Below are 18,639 nucleotides of genomic sequence, written 5' to 3'. Positions count from 1 at the left end.
GAAGGCGCGCCGCTGTCATCGCCCATCCCTCGCCGGAGCCGGGCAAATGTTGTTGTAGTAGACAGTCGGGAAGTCGTCATGCTAAGGCCCGGTAGAACCAACGCACCAGAACAGCAACCGCCGCAGATGAAGAGTGTAGATCAAGAGGATCCAACCTGAAGACTTATATTTAGGAACGTAGCCGAAATCGGCAATGGCTCCTAGGTGCATCTGCACCCATTGTCTAAATACACATTTTGAGAAGTTGAAAAATTCCGAACAAAAATCTCGCATGTATATCCGGACATTCTAAGTGCGTGCACAAAGTTTTCGGTGAAAAACGAGGTTTTTTTTGCTTCTGTAAAAAAGACAATTTCTAATGCTTCATTACAACTATTCATTTTGCATTTCTTTATATTTTTTACACAAGTCACAAAAAATGTCGTTTTCACCGAAACTTTGTGCATGCACATAGAACATCCGGACATACCGCGGGATTTTTGTTCCGTATTTTTCCACATTTCAAAATGTGTATTTAGACAATGGATGCATATGCACCTAGAAGCCAAAACACCGAGTCCCGAACGTAGGGAGTATCGTTGTATTTCTCATAAAATGGAAGAAATTTATTGAGTACCAAAGAGATATTTAAAGTTATTGAATCCTTTCATTCTATACTTGATTCGGAGATCTTAATCTTTGGGGCACAATCAATTCCTATTTGATTTTGGGCACAATCAACCTATGGCTATATAAACGAGGTGAAACAGAGTAGAACAGAAGCACCATGTGAGTGTAGGAAAAAAGGCAGATCCATCAAAATGGCAAGCATGGCGCTCGTTCTCACAGTTTGCTTCCTGGGCTTCTTCGTGCCCGTCCCTTCCGTGGCGTGGCCCTCCAACAACAACGACTTCCTCCGGTGCCTCTCGACGAACATCCCCAGCCAGCTCGTGCTGACGCCAAGCTCGCCGTCGTTCACGCCGCTCCTGGTGTCGTCCATCAGGAACGCCAGGTTGGTGGCGCCGGCTAAGGCAAATCCTCCACTGTGCATCGTGACGCCCAGAAACGCGTCGCACGTCCAGACTGCCGTGCGCTGCGGGCGACGACACAGCGTCCGTGTCCGCGTGCGCAGCGGCGGGCACGACAATGAGGGCCTCTCGTACCGATCGACCACCCCGAACGGCGAGGCGTTCGCGGTGATCGACCTCGCCAAGCTCCATGCCGTCCATGTCAACCCGCACGAAGCCACGGCGTGGGTCGAGACCGGGGCGACGGTCGGAGAGCTCTACTACCGCATCGCCACGGCCGCGCAAGGGTTGGGCTTCCCGGCTAGCGTGTGCCCGACCGTGGGCGTGGGGGGCATCATCAGCGGCGGCGGCATAGGCCTCATGATGCGCAAGTATGGACTCTCGGCCGACAACGTCCTCGACGCTAGTATGGTCGACGCCAACGGGAACCTGCTGGCGAACAAGAAGGCCATGGGGGACGACCTCTTCTGGGCCATCCGCGGCGGCGGCGGCGGGAACTTCGGCATCGTGCTGTCGTGGAAGCTCAGGCTCGTGCCAGTCCCACCGAAAGTGACCTTCTTCAAAGTCGCCAAGACCATGGAGCAGGGCGCGGTCGACACGGTGACCAAATGGCAAACGCTCGCGCCGGCGCTCCCCGACGATCTCAGCGTACGTGTTGTCATCCAAAAGAGCCAGGCCAACTTCCAGTCCTTGTACCTCGGTAACTGCAGCACGACAGTGGCGACGATGCGCAGCCGGTTCCCGGAGCTCGGGGTGACGAGCGCCGACTGCAAGGAGATGAGCTGGCTGCAGTACACGGCGTACATATACTTCGGCGACGCCATCAACAGCAAGCCGCTGGAGGCGCTCCTCCTCAACCGGTCCACGACCCTGGGCCCCTTCGTCAAGAACAAGTCCGACTACGTCAAGAAAGCCCTCACCAAGGAGAGCTGGAAGAAGATCTTCCTCTGGCCCAACGGCGCAGCGTCGGGGCAGCTCATCCTCGAGCCGCACGGTGGAATAATGGACCGCATTGGCGCCGCAAAGATCCCGTTCCCCCACCGAAGCAGCGTGCTCTACAACATCCAGTACGTGGAGCTATGGAACGGGAAAGAGGTCGGGGGCAACGTTACGCCTAACTGGATCGGAAGCCTGTACAACTTCATGGCGCCGTACGTGAGCAAGAACCCGAGGGGCGCATACGTGAACTACAGGGACCTCGACATCGGCGCGAACAAGGTGGTCGACGGCGTGATAAGCTATGATAGTGCCAAGGTGTGGGGCGAGAGCTATTTCGGCCAGGAGAACTTTAGGAGACTCGCCGAGATCAAGCGCAAGGTGGACGCCAGCGACTACTTCCAGAGCGAGCAGAGCGTGCCGCCACTTCCCTTCAACGAGTAGCTAGTGTAGCTGTGCAAAACAAAACAATCGTGTTTGACCAAATTGTAACTGCTAATAGTTCTGATGAGCTAAAAAGGTTATAACATGTGTCAACATAAAGTCATTAACTAATGATTTCTGCACAATTTTGGTGCTACAGATATAACGTAGCCGCATAGAATTCAAAACCAACAAGTTTTTTTTTTCAGATCATGGGCAGCATCATTCACACTTTCTTTTGTGAGATAATGTGCAGCATCATTCACACATTTGAGATCTGTTGAGTAGAAACTATAGTCCTGATAACGTCAGGAGATACATTGAACTTGAACCAACATGATCCTGCATCATGTTCGGCTTTGCTAAAACATGAGCTGCCACGTTACAAAATCGACAAAGGGTGGGGGGGGGGGGGGGGGGGGGGGGGTGACAGCGATAATAGTAAACTTACAGCATAACCAGTTACGTGCCCTAAGTGCTCTCATGAGTGGGCCTGTCCATAATAGGCGTCGTATAGACGTGCCGGCTCGGCTGGGGTCGGGCTAGGAAAGGAAGATGGGCTAAAGGGAGGAGAATGCCCTACCGGTAGGGGTGAAAAGCACCAGACTGCAGCGGGACAACCGCTACATACACAACAAAATAACCGTGCACCCCTATTTCTCGCTTTAAGCGAGCACAGGGGAAGCCTTGCATCGGGAGGAGACACGACGGGCCGGCCCAGCCACGCGGAAAGCTACGGCCTATTTTTTCTATTTTATGTTCTAGTTTTTTTAGCTTTTTTTGTATTTTTCTTTATACTTTAAAATATTCTACCTAATACAAGAAACACTCTTCAAAAACACATTTGAAAAATGTTGAATAATTATTAAAAAATATTGAACAAGAATTTTAAAAACAATTGAACAAGTATTTTGAAAATGTTGAATAAGTATTGAAATGTTGAACAAGTACATGCAAATGTTGAATAAGTTTTGAAAATTGTCGAATGGGTATTTGAAACATTTAGAACACGTATAAAAAATGTCAACTAAGTATTAAAATGTTCAACAAGTATTTAAAAAATGTTGAATAAGCATTTGGACAATGTTGAACTTGTCTACAAGAATGTTAATCACTTATTAAAAAATGTTTTTCACATATAAGAAAATGTAGAGTGAAAACAAAAACAAACATAATAAAAAAAAATTAAGAAGAAAAAAAACCAAACAAAAAATGGAGAAGAAACAGTGAAAACCACGCTCATTTGGACTTAAGTTGCCTAATTCTACTATGATGTCACCAAAAAAAGGCTGGTCTAATGTAGAGATGCCGGCTTGCTCGAAAGCTGGAGACCAGTGTTCGATTCCTTGGCCAGTGGCGGAGCTAGGAAAATCAAATTGGGAGGGCCAAACGTTGCTAAACCTTGTTTGGGAGGGCCAGATCATTAAAATGCATTGTTTTAACAGCAAAAAAGTCAATGTTTACACTAGTATTAGGCCTAAACCAGTGACATTAGGGGGGGGGGGAGGGCCCCTGCTAGTCCCCCCTGTCTCCGCCACTGTCCTTGGCACGCTCCAATTTATCTTTACTTTTTTCCTTTTAGTATTCATGTTCATAAATGGGCCAGGCCGATTAGTGTAAGGCCTTCAGCGAGTGATCCTTTCAGCTTGCTTAAGGCAAATAAAATAAAATCTGTTCAAAATCACATCTAAATCAAAACTTTATTTACTTCACCTGCAAATACCAAATCAAATAAAATCTAACAAAAACCTCAATTAAATCAAAATTTCCTTTACATTTCCTACCCATACTCGAATCAAATTAAATCCCGTCAAAATATTGAATATGGTGGGTGTAATGCAAATGTCAGATAGGATTAGTATTGAACCGCAAAATATGTATGTGACTATTGCAACACACATTGCAACTAGCTACTTCTTCTGTTCCTAAATATAAGTCCTTTAAGAGATTCCAATGCCGACTACATAGAAGCAAAATGGGTGAATCTACACCTTAAAATATATCTATATACATCCGTATGCAGTCCTTTATTGAAATATCTAAAAACACTTACATTTAAGTTTTCTTCGTCAATGAACCGATGAAGCCGGCTGTCCAACCTGTGAAGACATGAACCAACAACCTCGCTGGATCGGTTGTGATTTTTTAACTATCATTTTATGTCTCACAAAATGGAAGAAATGTATTGAGTACCAAACCGATAATTAAAGTTATTAAAACCTTTCATTCTAACGGGTCCTCTACCAGTTGTACTATAGTTCTAGCCATATGTCAGCAATTTAACAACGGATTTGCTATTTTACAGTCGAGTGTTTTCCAATTCGTCGTCATTCAAATCTATGTTCGTCCGTTTTCGTGCGGAGATTCGCGCTAGGTTCTGTTTTGTTCCGGTTGGTTTTATTGTCGGGCGCGGTTTTGTGTCTCAGCCCGTTACCGTCGCCCTGGCCCGACACTATTGATTTTTTTGTCCTTTTTGTATTTAGGAGTGGGTGTCGTTTCCTCTTTCATTTGGTGGCTCTGTTTAGATAATGCCGAGGGGAGAGAGAAAGAGTTCGAGTGGCGGAGCAGAGGAGGCAATTCCTTCTGTTCATGTCGATTCCGAGATATTCCACCGCTCGATCTTGATTTCTCTTCCCTTTCTCTTTGATCCCTGGCTGCCGCGGTCGGTTGTTCTTGTCTCTCGCCCTCCCCGGTATGATTTTGCTTGTGTTGTGGCTGTGTAGCTTCAAAATCTAGGCTGAGTTTCTTGTTTGGATCCGTGGCAGGTGCATGTTGCGGCCATGTTGTAGTCCGCCATTTTGCTCCCCTTCTACTTGCCTGAGATGGGTGATTTGTTCTGTAAGTCATCGGGTGTTCTAGGTCATCTGGTCGTTGTGGTCGTTTTCACCCCTGCTGATTTGTTTCCTCTGCTGTAGATGTAGAGGTAGGCGAAGTTGTAGTTGTAGTGGTGGATTCCCCTGTCCATTTTATTTCTGCAGGCCTGGGTGTCTATTCCGCCTGTATTTTTATCGGTAGATGTAGTTGTATATGGCTTGGCCTGGGATTCTGCTGGCTTATGCAATGTGGATGTAGTAGCTAATTTGTGTATCCTTCCTCTGAATTTGTTTGCCCTTCCTAGTTTGATTTTGGCCCGGCCCTTTGTGATGTAGATGTAGGTGCTATTTGTTTAAGTTTCCTGCTCTATTATGGTTTCTGAATTGTTGGCTCCTTATGTGTCTTACCTGCACATGTTTGCTCTTGTAGTTTCTGAATCCCTCATGAATTTTTCTTGTTAGATGTAGGTGTTCAGTTTCCCTGGTTCGTGAATCTCAATGAATTTGTGTGTACTAGGCCTGCAGTGCTGATGTAGTGTTAGTCCATGGATTTTTCTTATTTTTGTCAGTGCAATATACCTCAGAATTACAGTGTAATGTATCCCATAATTGGAGTGTGATCCCCATGCTTCTTTATTCTAATTACAGTGTAATGTACCCTAAAATTATAGTGTATTCTAGCCCAGATGGCACTGTATATGCCTACAATTGCATTTTCGTTTACTAACCCCAGATTTACAGTGTAATATACCCCAGATTTTCACTGTATTTTGTATGCTTCAGGACTGTAATTATTGCATGGTTCCCCGTTTTACACTGTAATTTGCATGGTACAGCACTGTAATTGTTGTAGGGCTTTCAGTTTTTGTCAGATAGACTACTTTCAAATGTTTCATCACTGTAATATACCCTAGATTTTCTCTGTAATTTATATGCTTCAGAACTGTAATTGTTATATGCTTCAGATAGATTACATTGGCTTCTTCGTCTGGGCTTACACTGTAGTATGCCATAGTTTTACACTATAATTTGTATGGTTCGACATTGTATTTGTTGTAGGTATTTGCGAGGTAGATTACAGTGGATTTTACCTTTGAATTGGAGGGCTTACACTGTAATTTACTGCAGATTTACACTGTAATTTGAATGCTTCAACATTGTAATTGTTGTACGGCTTACAACGTATTTGTCACAGTTGATTTACCTCTGATTTTGCTGTGTAATTAGCATGCTTTTAGGACTGCAATTCATGTATTTTCTTGCTTTTTTATTTTCTTCTTTTCTTGTGCTAGTGTGTCTCCATTGCAGTAGTATTGAGCAGAGGTCCTGTTTTAGGTTGATGATTGTTTTTGTGTTCTTTCTAGATTTGTCTAGTAAATAGTGTTACATTAGCTGTTCATGTGTATTCTTTAATGAAGTGTATGGAGATTTTGTTCTACTATTTTACTTCTTTTCTTTTTCCTCCTTCATGTATTCTGTTTATATATTTTACTTTAATGAGTAGGCTACAGAAAGTCTCTCATCTGGACGTTTGGTTAGTATCATCTCTTGACAATGCAGATTCTGTGGGTGAACCTATTGTGCCTAACGACTTTGCGGAAGATGGTTCTTATCCTATGTCTACGGTAGTTATTTCTTTCTTCTTATCGAGCTTTATTTTATTGTTCTTAGTTATTGAGGTTGTTTTATTTAATTTTAGTCTGTTGACTTTTTAATATATTTTTGCAGGAACTATCTGGTGATGAAGGAGGGTTTGACAAATCTCTTTTGAAGTTCTATTTGAATCAAGTGTGTTTTCCTTTTCTTGTACTATTTTGATTTTGTTTTGTGTATTTTCTTTGGGTGGCCCTTGTGTTTTTGTCATTTCAGAACGTAAAATGCTTGAAAGGAAATTATCATCTGCTTCCATGTTCATAGGCCCATCTCCTGAGTGTACCTGCAAGCAAAAGGGCAATTTGTTTTCTATAGTTGTGCTTTTCTCAGATTGGTAGCTCTGTGGTATTTGAATTTTGCTTTTACTGAATATAATATCGGAATGTAGAAGTGCGGTGATAGAAAATGTGTCCTGCGACATATTTGTTGTGAGCTTTTATTATTATTTATGTATTTAGAATGTTCCTATAGTGTCTTTCAACATATTCTGAAACAAATGTGTAACTATCATTTAGAATGAGTTCTTCCTGAGACAATCTCAATAGATCATCTTCAGTTGCTGTCTTTATCATGCTCCTCATCTGGCATATTTGAACAAAAAATGCCAGTATCAACATAATATTGAGCAACAAACCGTTTAGATATAGATGAATTTTGCTGGGTACTTAAACAGTTGTACTTTATGTATTTTTGCTTCCAATAGTTGGGGTATTCCAAGTGTATCCTCGGAACTAACACTGTAAATTATAGTGAAGTAGCTCTGAAGTTTTATTGTAATTTATTGGGGTTTTACCGCATAGCTTCATCACTGCAAATCCCTGCATAATTTCATTCTAATTCCCTGTGTATTTTTTCTGTATTCTTCGAGGGTATTGCACTGTAAGCACTTTCATCGTAAAGCTTGGGTATTACAGTGTAAGCCATGGGTACTTGCTGTGTAATTACATTGTATGTATAATGTATTTTATAGAGGTTTTACAATGTAATTCTTGGTCACTTGCACTGTAATTACAAGCTTTGGATTCTTGGGTTTCACACTGTAATTCCTGCTCACTTATACTGTAATTTAGTGTAATCTCATCAGTTTTTACAAGTGTAATTCCTTGTGTGCTTGCAGTGTAATTACTGTGTATGTACTATGTAATTTATAGGGGGATTTACACTATAAATCTTGGTCACTTTCAGTGTAACTCTTGGGTATTTTCAGTGTCATCCGTTTTTACTTGCATTGTCATTAGTTTCTGCTACTGAATGTTTCTGGAAATTACCCTAGATTTTACATTGGAACTACCTCAATATTTTAGAGTAATTTCCTGCTACATGTAGCATGCGAAGGTTATGTAATTTCCTAGATTTACAGCTGCTGTTGATATGTCTTGTATTTACACTGTTTTTACACGCTTACATGTAAACCACGTCAGAATTTTAGTGTAATTTCCATGTTCATGTCATTTTAATTGCTACATGGAGCTTGCAAAGTTCATGTAATTTCCCAGATTTACAGTTTGCTATTGATCTGTCCCTTTTGTAGATGAAGAAAGATCCTCCTAATTTGTTCATGCAAGAGGTGAAGAGAGCGAACAATTGGAGTAGGAGTATTTTTTTAAATGAATTGGAATAGGAGTGTTGCTGACCTGTCAGAGATTAGCCCGAACCGTTTTCTTTCAAATACAAAACATACAGTTGTAGGGGTGGAAGGTTTTGGACATACAGGTGTTAGCTGTTTATTTGTCCGGAAATTTGAATGTTCTCGAATTAAAAAACAATCAAATGCTAAATAGACAGTCCCAACAACAATTCAACTTATTTCCTGTTAGGGAGGTATTTAAATTGGTGGTCATAATATTTGGGGCACAATCAATGTCTACTTGATTTCGGAGAAATTTCCACGCATGTAATGAAGCATTCAATGTCTACTTCAAGATAAGAGTGACACGTGCCTATATAGCGAGGTAAAATAGAACAGAAGCACGGCAGATCCATCGAAATGGCAAGCATGGCGCTTGTTCTCACAGTTTGCTTATTGTCCTTCTTCGTGCCTGCTCAGGCGTCGCCCTCCAACCACAACGAGTTTCTCCGGTGCCTCTCGACGAACGTCCCCAGCCAGCTCGTACAGACGGCGAGATCGACGTCGTTCAAGCAGATCCTGGTATCGTCCATCAGGAACGCCAGGTTCGTGGCGCCGGCCACGGCGAGGCCCCCGCTCTGCATCGTGACGCCCACCAATGCATCGCACGTCCAGGCCGCCGTGCGCTGCGGGCGCCGTCACGCCGTGCGCCTCCGCGTGCGCAGCGGCGGGCACGACTGCGAGGGCCTCTCGTACCGGTCGTGTAGCCCCAACAGCGAGGCATTCGCGGTGATCGACCTCGCCAATCTCCATGCCGTCCGCGTCAACCCACAAGAGGCCACCGCGTGGGTCGACTCCGGGGCGGGGATCGGGGAGCTCTACTACCACGTCGCCATGGCGGCGCCTGGGCTGGGCTTCCCGGCTAGCGTGTGCCCGACCGTCGGCGTGGGTGGCATCTTCAGCGGCGGCGGCATAGGCCTGATGATGCGCAAACACGGTCTCTCAGCCGACAACGTGGTGGACGCCACCATGGTCGATGCCGAAGGGAACCTCCTGGCGAGCAAGAAGGCCATGGGGGATGACCTTTTCTGGGCTATCCGCGGCGGCGGCGGCGGTAATTTCGGCATCGTGCTGTCGTGGAAGGTGAGGCTGCTGCCGGTCCCACCGAAGGTGACCTTCTTCAGAGTCACCAAGACCATGGACCAGGGAGCGGTGGACGCGGTGACCAAATGGCAAACGGTCGCGCCGGCGCTTCCCGACGACCTCAGCGTACGTGTCGTCGTGCAAAACCGTCAGGCCAACTTCCAGGGCCTGTACATTGGTAACAGCAGCACGGTGGTGGCGACGATGGCGAGCCGGTTCCCGGAGCTCGGGGTGACGGGCGCCGACTGCAAGGAGATGAGCTGGGTCCAGTACACGGCGTACATATACTTCCGCGACGCCATCTATAACGAGCCACTAGAGGTGCTCCTCCTCAACCGGTCCATGACCCTAGGCCCCTTCTTCAAGAACAAGTCGGATTACGTCAAGAAACCCCTGACCAAGGAGACGTTGGAGAAGATGTTCCTCTGGCCCAGCGGTGTGGCGACGGGGCAGCTCGTCCTGGAGCCGCACGGCGGAAGAATGGGCGGCATCGCCGCCGACGACACCCCGTTCCCGCACCGGAGCAGCGTGCTCTACAACATCCAGTACGTCGAGTTCTGGAACGGCGAAGGGACCGGAGGCGAGGTTACGCCGAACTGGGTCGGGAGCCTGTACGACTTCATGGCGCCGTTCGTGAGCAAGAACCCGAGGGGCGCGTACGTGAATTACCGGGACCTTGACATTCGTACGAACAAGGTGGTCGACGGCGCGACGAGCTATGAAAGTGCCAAGGTGTGGGGCGAAAGTTATTTCGGCCAGGAAAACTTTAGGAGACTAGCGAAGATAAAGCGCAAGGTGGACGCCGACGACTACTTCCGGAGTGAGCAGAGCATCCCACCACTTCCCTTGAAGCAGTAGTGTAGCTGTGCAAAACAAAACAATCGTATTTGACAAAATTGTACTCCCCTGTGTCTGGAAATATTTTTAGTTCTAGATATTTTCGGATAGAGGTGATTGAACTTGGATCGGAGTAGGCTAGTAGATCCGGTGAACCTACCTTCTCCGGCAGTGGATGAACTCGAGCCGGAGGCCATCGTGGTGCTGGGGCGCACGGCGATGGCGGAGAGTGGGCGAGGTGGTGGAGCTTCCCGTGAGCACCGCGCTAACCCTAGATCGGTAGGGATTGTTGGTGGGGTTTGTGGCAGCGATTAACCTCGTGAATAGCGCCCCGGCCCCCACCTCTGTTTATATAGCGCGGGTCACAGGGGCCCACCAACCATGGTTTGGTTGGGCGCCCCCCATCAGGCGCGAGTCAAGGGCCCGTTCGACCCGTTGGGTTCGAACGGGAGAGAGATCAACCTAACATTCTCCCCCTTGATCTCAACTTTACTTTTAACTTTATACTTTCTAGTTTATCTGTTTCAATCACATATTGGTACATAGAGCATGTTTCATCGTCACGGCTTAATTGCCATTAGAATAATACAGCTACAACATACTTTATGTTCAGAAACAAATTTTGTTCCTTTTGGGCCTATCCAGGAATCATAAGGCTTTCCCTTAAACCCATGCCGGCTAAGTGTTCCTTGAACACATTGGGTGGTAAGCCTTTCGTTAGCGGATCCGCAAGCATATCCTTTGTCCTTATATGCTCGAGACTTATAGTTTGATCCTGGATTTTATCTTTCACAACATAATACCTTATCTATATTGTTTTGGCAGCATTACTCGACTTGTTGTTGTGAGCGTAAAATACCGCGGGCTGGTTGTCGTAGTACATCTTTAGTGGTTTGTGAATACAATCTACCACTTTCAAGTCGGGTATAAATTTCTTTAGCCATATCGCCTGCCCCGTGGCTTCGAAGCATGCTATGAATTCTGCATACATCGTGGATGATGCAACTATCGACTGTTTGGAGCTTTTCCACGAAATAGCTCCCCCGGCGAGGGTGAATATGTATCCTGACGTGGATTTTCTATCATCTCTGTCCCCCGCAAAATCTGCGTCTGAATACCCTTTTATCTCTAGGGAATCACTTCTCCTGTATATTAGCATGTAGTCCTTCGTGCCTTGCGCATAACGCAATGCTTTCTTTACCATCTTCCAGTGCTCTAGGCCTGGATTCTCTTGATATCTACCGAGTACCCCGGTGATAATAGCTAAGTCAGGGCGAGTGCACACTTGTGCATACTGTAAGCTGCCAACTGTCGAAGCATATGGTACTGCTTTCATTTGATCGATCTCATACTGGTTCTTGGGACATTGGAATTTCCCAAAACTATCGCCCTTGACTATTGGAGCAGGTGTGGCTTTACTCGCATGCATATTATACTTTTTAAGAATCTTTTCTAAATATGCTTTCTGAGATAGTCCTAAGACTCCATTGTTCCTATCTCGGTGAATTTCTATGCCCAAAACATATGATGCTTCACCAAGATCTGTTATGTCAAAATTTGAGGATAAGTATTTCTTTGTTTCTTGTAGTAGACTAACATCACTACTAGCAAGCAGGATATCATCCACATACAAGATTAGGAAAATATATTTCCCATTTTTAAACATTGCATAAATGCAATTATCCTCAATATTTTCTTTAAATCCAAAACTTTTAATCGTTTGATTAAACTTTAGATACCACTGCCGAGAGGCTTGTCTTAATCCATAAATGGATTTCTTCAGGCGGCATCCCATATTTTCCTTGCCTTCCATGATAAAACCCTTGGGTTGTTTCATGTAGACCTTTTCTTTTAAATCACCATTCAGAAATGTCGTCTTAACATCCATTTGATGTAACTCTAAATTAAAATGAGCAACTTATGTCATTATGATTCTGAAGGAATCCTTACATGAGACTGGAGAAAATGTCTCATTGTAATCTATCCCTTCTCTTTGTGTAAATCCTTTTGCCACGAGTCGTGCTTTATACTTTTCTATATTCCCTTTAGAGTCATACTTAATTTTATAGACCCATTTACAGCCTACTGTTTTGGCTCCTTTGGGAATTTCCTCTAAGTCCCAAACATCTTTGGAACTCATTGATTTCATCTCGTCTTCCATTGCCTTCATCCAGTTCGATGAATGAGGGCTTCTCATGGCTTCTTCATATGAGGTGGGATCTTTTTCCATATGAACCATTTCTGTGTTATAAACTTTAAAGTCAGTAGAAATAGCTGACTTTCTTGGTCTTGTAGACCTTCTAAGGGCCTCAGTTTCTGGCACATTTTGTGCCTCAACTTCTGGCACTTCTTCTAAAATTTGCTGTTGCACCTCCCTTTCATGCTCAACAACGGGTTCAGTCGGCTCCTGACGGACAGGTTCCGGGTCTTCCCCCATAGCTGTCATGAGTGGAGTTGCAACTGGTAGTGAGAAAAATGGCTCCTGAATCATCGGATTAGGTGCATGCACCCTCTTCTCCTCAAGATCAATTTTCCGAGCTACCAAGCTCCCCCTCATCATTTCGTCCTCTAAGAAGACTGCATGTCTCGTTTCTACAAACTTTGTATATCTGTCAGGGCAGTAGAAACGAAATCCTTTTGATCTGTCTGGATAGCCAATGAAGTGGCAACTTACTGTTTTGGTATCTAACTTTGCAATGTTTGGATTAAACATTTTGGCCTCAGCAGGGCACCCCCACACCTTGAAGTGTTGTAGGGAGGGCACCCGTCCTGTCCATAGCTCGTACAGTGTTTTGGGCACCGACTTGCTTGGTACTCTATCGAGAATGTGAATGGTGGTTTTAAGCGCCTCCATCCATAATCCCAATGGCAAGTTGGAATAACTCATCATGCTGCGCACCATATCCATAAGTGTACGGTTGCGCCTTTCAGCTACTCCATTCTTTTCTCTCAGAGTGGGATACATTAAAAGCACATGAGTTATCATATTTTTCTCTTGCCAAAATTTCTCCCGCCATACGGGATTTTGGACATAATATTATGTCAGCTTTACCCCGTTACGCAGGTATTTTCCCAGACTTTTTCCGCCATGCAGGTTTTATCATAATCATCTTTTCCCGCCATGCAGGTAATTCCCTGTAAGGGAACATAAATGCCAGAATTGGCTCTTTTGACTGCATATTCAATCATCAAATTTAGGAATAAATATGAATGCTCTTTGACACACATGCTTGATCCGACGTTGGTCAAATTAAACACGCATGTTACTTTTTTCATCTCAAATCATGTTGACTGAAAAAACTTCTTCATAGAGAGTACATGAAAGACATTCATCAACCAAGACTCTGAATGATCTATCTCTTTTCTTTTTATGCCATTCTTTAGAGAGAACATACTCCCTCACGTTATGACTTTTCTTGGTCATCTTTTGGGTCACAAGTACCCAGCCATTCGCTTTCACGAATGAAAGCATGCAAAACTTTTAGTCTGAGAAAACTTAGCCAATAATCAACAATGATGGGCATAAAAAATAACCCTACGTTGGTCTGGTTAAAAGAAATGCACATTAAACTTTTGAAACTTTCTTTTATATTCTAAATCACCATTGTGGCAGAATTAGAATAAACATCATCCTTATACATTAATTCCATATCACCGTTGGGCGGAAATGGAAATAATGCATATAACTTATAAACAATGTGATGATAGTATTTCTATTAAACAACTTTGCTAAGAATTAATCTTCACCTTATGCAGCGGGAACAAGAAATATACATTTCTCTAGTTCAAGAGCATTTCTTGATCTTTATCCGTTCTCTGAAAATTGACCACTTTGATACAAAACTTATCAGAGATTTAAACTTTGAACATAAGACTCATAGAATTATAGCATTGTTATCATCAACGTTGGTCAAAAATAACAATACCACATTTTAACTTTAAAACAAATATCTTTCTTTTGTCATAGTGGAAACTATCTGCATCTTATTTCACCCACAGGGGAAAAACATTGCTAAGAACATTTCTTCCAATTAAATTTTCCCGTTGGTTCTAATTTAATTGGAGGATAAAACTTTTACTTTGCAACGGAAGCTTTACAATATTCTATTCAAAAACAATTATGTACTCTTTTACTCTCTAAGCAATTTTAACCGGTTGGTTCAAAAATGCATTAGAGGAGCAACAATTTAATATCTTACTTTAGTTCGATTCACTTTTAAAAGAGCACTTTTAAATTTCAATAATAAAACATGATCATGTTATTAACAACGTTGGTCATACAAATAACATAATCATATTCATTAAAATATTCACTTTAACATGCTCTTAAAAAACTTAATTCTTTTTAAACTTTTATTTTCTTTGTAAAAGAGCACTATTAATTATTTACGCAGCGGAAAATCATGAATAAAAATTCACGAACTTTTACTCTTTACAGAAACGTTTTCTTTGACAGAATAAAAAATTATGAACTTTTTAATTTTCTTTATAAAATTCATGAACATTTCTTTTCTGAAAATTTTCTGTTTGCATTTTCAGAAACTTTTTCCTGTTTACTATTCTATTTTCTGAACAAATTTTCGTTGGATTATTTTGAACAGAAAACTGTACTGTAATTTGCCCAAAAAACATGACAAAAATTAAAGTAAACAAAAACGACAGCCTCAACTCGGCCTGGGCCGCCCGCGGCTGCGGCGTCGGCCCAGCTCGCGCGGCAGCGCTACTGGCGGCTGGCCTCGGCCCAGCGGCCGGCTGCTGGCCTCCTCCACTTTCTTTCGGCCCATTTGGCCCGGGGCGGGACTAGGGTTTCACGAGGGCCGTTGATCATGATCCAACGGTGCACCGCTGTTCTCGCTGGATCAAAACCAGCGACACGGTCGCCCCGATCGATCTCGAACCCTATCGCCGCCATTCTCGGTCTCTCTCTCCCTTCTGTTTGACGGCGGAGGCACGGGGCTGCGCCCCGGCCGCCCTGCCCGGCCGCCGGCGACGGCAGCGGTTCCACCGCGCCATGCCCGAGCTTCCTTTCCCTTCCCCCTTTCTGAGAGAGAGGCTCTGCCAAGCCCTCTGCTCCCCTTCGCGCGCTCGCTGTGGCTCTCCTCGCCGGAGACCGCAGGAAGAGAGAGAGGTTCGCACCGGCTGGCGACGGCGGCGAGGGCCACCGCGTCGCGCGCGGCTACTCTCCCTTCCCTTTCCCTTCTCGCGTCGCCCCTGGTCTCTTTCATGCTCATCCACCATCGCCTCCTCTCTGTGTCACCGAGGATGACGACGGCGTGAAGTAGCGGTGCCCCCTCTGCCCCCCTAGCCGGTGTGCGCGAGCTCCCGATGGAGAGCGCGTCGCCGTCAAGCGGTGCATTTGTGGTGCCCTTTGCCCCTTTCGGGCTGTGTTCTTCTTCCCCGCACCTCGGCTTGCCGATGCGTGTGGGGATCGAGAGGAACGGCGCGGCCAGAGCGGCGGCGCAACTTTTCTTTGAGATGTCTTTGCCCTCTTTTTGCTTTTAGGGTTCTTGGGGGAGGGGATTTCCTTTTCTTTTTCTGTTTTTGTTTCTTTGTACCGAAATCAACTAGCCCGATCTGGCTAATACCATTGATAGACCTTGGATCGGAGTAGGCTAGTAGATCCGGTGAACCTACCTTGTCCGGCAGTGGATGAACTCGAGCCGGAGGCCATCGTGGTGCTGGGGCGCACGGCGATGGCGGAGAGTGGGCGAGGTGGTGGAGCTTCCCGTGAGCACCGCACTAACCCTAGATCGGTAGGGATTGTTGGTGGGGTTTGTGGCAGCGATTAACCTCGTGAATAGCGCCCCGGCCCCCACCTCTGTTTATATAGCGCGGGTCACAGGGGCCCACCAACCATGGTTTGGTTGGGCGCCCCCGACAGGGCGCGAGTCAAGGGCCCGTTCGACCCGTTGGGTTCGAACGGGAGAGAGATCAACCTAACAAGAGGGACTAACTGCTTCTGATGAGCTAAAAAGGTTATAACATGTGTCAACACAAAGTCCCTAACTAATTCGCAAAAAAGGTCCCCAACTAAGGATTTCTGCAGGATTTTGGTGCTACACATATAACGTAGCCCCATGTAATTCAAAACCAACTATTGTGTTTTTTGAGGTAATGCCGTAATGGGCAGTATCATTCACACATTTGAGATCTGTTCAGTACAGACTATAGTCCTGATAACTTCAGGAGATACACCGAACCAAGAGGACCCTGCATCATGAGCTGCCGCATTACAATATCGACGAAGAATGGGGGACTGAAAGCGAGAATAGATTTGTTCTAAGAATATTGTACCAAGTAATTTGACACATAAAAGTACATTCAAAGAAGAATCGAGAACTTCCATTTTTCTCCAGAACAAGATTAATTGCATGGGAAAAATTCAAGTGGACACTGGATATGCAAACTGCCGACACCTGTCCTCCTGATGCATCTGATGGCGTGCTCAATGAGCTTCTCTCCTCGGCTCCCGAGTCCCGATCGACACGTTCTCGGCTCATTTTCTCGTCGCGTGCGGACGATCTCATCTATCATGGCTCATAGTTCCTCGGCTCAACCATGTGAATGGACCCCGTTTGCACATCACTGGAGCGATCCCATCGGCGTCGGGCCGAGCGGCCATGGAACGTCAGCCATTCCTAGACGCCGGGTCAGCTAGCAGACTGACGGCAGCGGTACTAGCGTCTCCGACATGTTCTTGGGGAAGGATGCAGACCACGCGGAGCTGGCGAACATGTTGGGCGCATCACGGTTCATGCCGCAAAGTTGGAGGACTCCGGGCAAGCTGGGCATCCCCATTATCCCATGCCAGGCAACGAGCTGGCCGCCATGACCGCACGCGCCCACGCCGCCGTCGACTGGACCGTGGACAGTGGCGGATGTCCACATGGAGGTGTGTTGGCAGCCCAACATCAGCCCAGAAGTCACCCCTCATCACTGCTCAAGTATGTGCCACTCATTCCAAATCGTCTCACTTCTCGGCTGGTCACCTATCCTCTCACTACTCCAGCTTAAGCACGCTTAACTTTCGAGTAGTATTCTTCCTAGTTTCCAAGTCTGCACTTGTTGTTTTCCTGACAATAGTAAGCTGTCAATCCTATTAATCCTTAAGAGTTGAACTTGAGCATGAAGCACCGTTTGAGTTTGAAACTATTATTTTAAAAAATAATAATTAATTAGTAACACTAATATTTTCTTGAATAAGTAGTTTGACCACAGTTTGACCAGAGTTTGACCAAAAATTCAAAAAAAACTTAAATTTGAGGATAACTATTTTTCCTTTCAAAATTTGAGAATTCTAAAAATTTGTAAAACAGCCTACGGTGGTCGAAATCGGAACCGGATTATCATGCTGAATATTTTGATATATTATACGTTTTTTCCCGACATCGTATGCAAAAATTATAGCCGTTTTACCTTTTCATAACATTTTTTTGCAAAACATGTCGAAATTTATGCTTTTTAATTTTCCTAACTACTAGATGTAGTAACATAACTACATCTGGAAGGATTATATTTTTTGAAGTTTTAATCATTTTCTTTTGTTTTTTTTCAAAAAGGAAATGGCGAAGGGGGGGGGGGGTAGAGTTTGATGGTGTCCAACAGAAGCATACTACAGCATGGTGTCCATCCAATCCTACCGTTGACTACATCTACTAGCACCGTCCCATGCAGAGTCACAACTAAGGTTAACCAAGACAGAGTCACGTTCTATTAATGTGGCAAAAAGAATTACTTTTAATATAGCAAAAGTAATTCTATCAACTATTATTAAAGGCCAAACAACTATTAATACAAAACTTTAGCAAAATTAATATTAATTAATTATTAAAAATTATCTACTGGTTTGCTATTTTTAATTATTAAAGGCTAGACAGAGTCACATTCTATTTGAAACTATTTTTAAACTCAAATTATTCACAATGTAGGGTTTGAAGAAAATTTGAAAAAAAATCATATTTAAATCATTGAAATTTGAAAACTAATGGCACAAACAGAAACTGGACAAAATTTTGAATCTAATGCAAAAAGAATCACTAGAAAACATCAAATATCCTAAAAGATATAACCAATTTAAAATAGAAACTAAACACAAAAAAAAATGGAAAAACAAAAAACAAATTTCGAAACCCCTTTAGTCCCGGTTCGTGGCCTTTAGTCCCGGTTGGAGCCACCAACCGGGACTAAAGCCTCAACCCCTTTAGTCCCGGTTCGTGGCTCGAACCGGGACTAAAGGTCTAACCTTTAGTCCCCATGAACC

The 18,639-nt window shown here is 44.5% G+C and overlaps 2 protein-coding genes and 1 long non-coding RNA gene across 3 annotated transcripts; all 3 read left to right on the top strand.

The window, feature by feature from the left end:
• The first annotated feature begins 800 nt into the window (after positions 1-800).
• On the top strand, positions 801-2,387 carry LOC123048385 (berberine bridge enzyme-like Cyn d 4). The gene has a single exon (XM_044471498.1). The coding sequence runs from the start codon at positions 801-803 to the stop codon at positions 2,385-2,387; it is 1,587 nt and encodes a 528-aa protein (XP_044327433.1).
• A 2,494-nt stretch (positions 2,388-4,881) lies between these two features.
• On the top strand, positions 4,882-7,093 carry LOC123048387 (uncharacterized). Its single transcript, XR_006423281.1, has 3 exons — positions 4,882-5,058; positions 6,740-6,804; positions 6,908-7,093. It is a non-coding gene; the product is annotated as an uncharacterized lncRNA (long non-coding RNA).
• Positions 7,094-8,819: 1,726 nt separating this feature from the next.
• Positions 8,820-10,400, top strand: LOC123048386 (berberine bridge enzyme-like Cyn d 4). Its single transcript, XM_044471499.1, has one exon. The coding sequence runs from the start codon at positions 8,820-8,822 to the stop codon at positions 10,398-10,400; it is 1,581 nt and encodes a 526-aa protein (XP_044327434.1).
• Positions 10,401-18,639: the final 8,239 nt, after the last annotated feature.

The sequence above is a fragment of the Triticum aestivum genome, chromosome 2D (genome assembly GCF_018294505.1).
Source record: "Triticum aestivum cultivar Chinese Spring chromosome 2D, IWGSC CS RefSeq v2.1, whole genome shotgun sequence".
Classification (NCBI taxonomy): Eukaryota; Viridiplantae; Streptophyta; class Magnoliopsida; order Poales; family Poaceae; genus Triticum; species Triticum aestivum.
The sequence above is the reverse complement of the archived record's forward strand: the minus strand, read 5'-3'. Positions and strand labels throughout refer to the sequence as shown.

Bases quoted from the DNA above. Each gene is read 5' to 3' on its own strand.
- LOC123048385 (XM_044471498.1), top strand. From the start codon at position 801: ATGGCAAGCATGGCGCTCGTTCTCACAGTTTGCTTCCTGGGCTTCTTC.
- LOC123048386 (XM_044471499.1), top strand. From the start codon at position 8,820: ATGGCAAGCATGGCGCTTGTTCTCACAGTTTGCTTATTGTCCTTCTTC.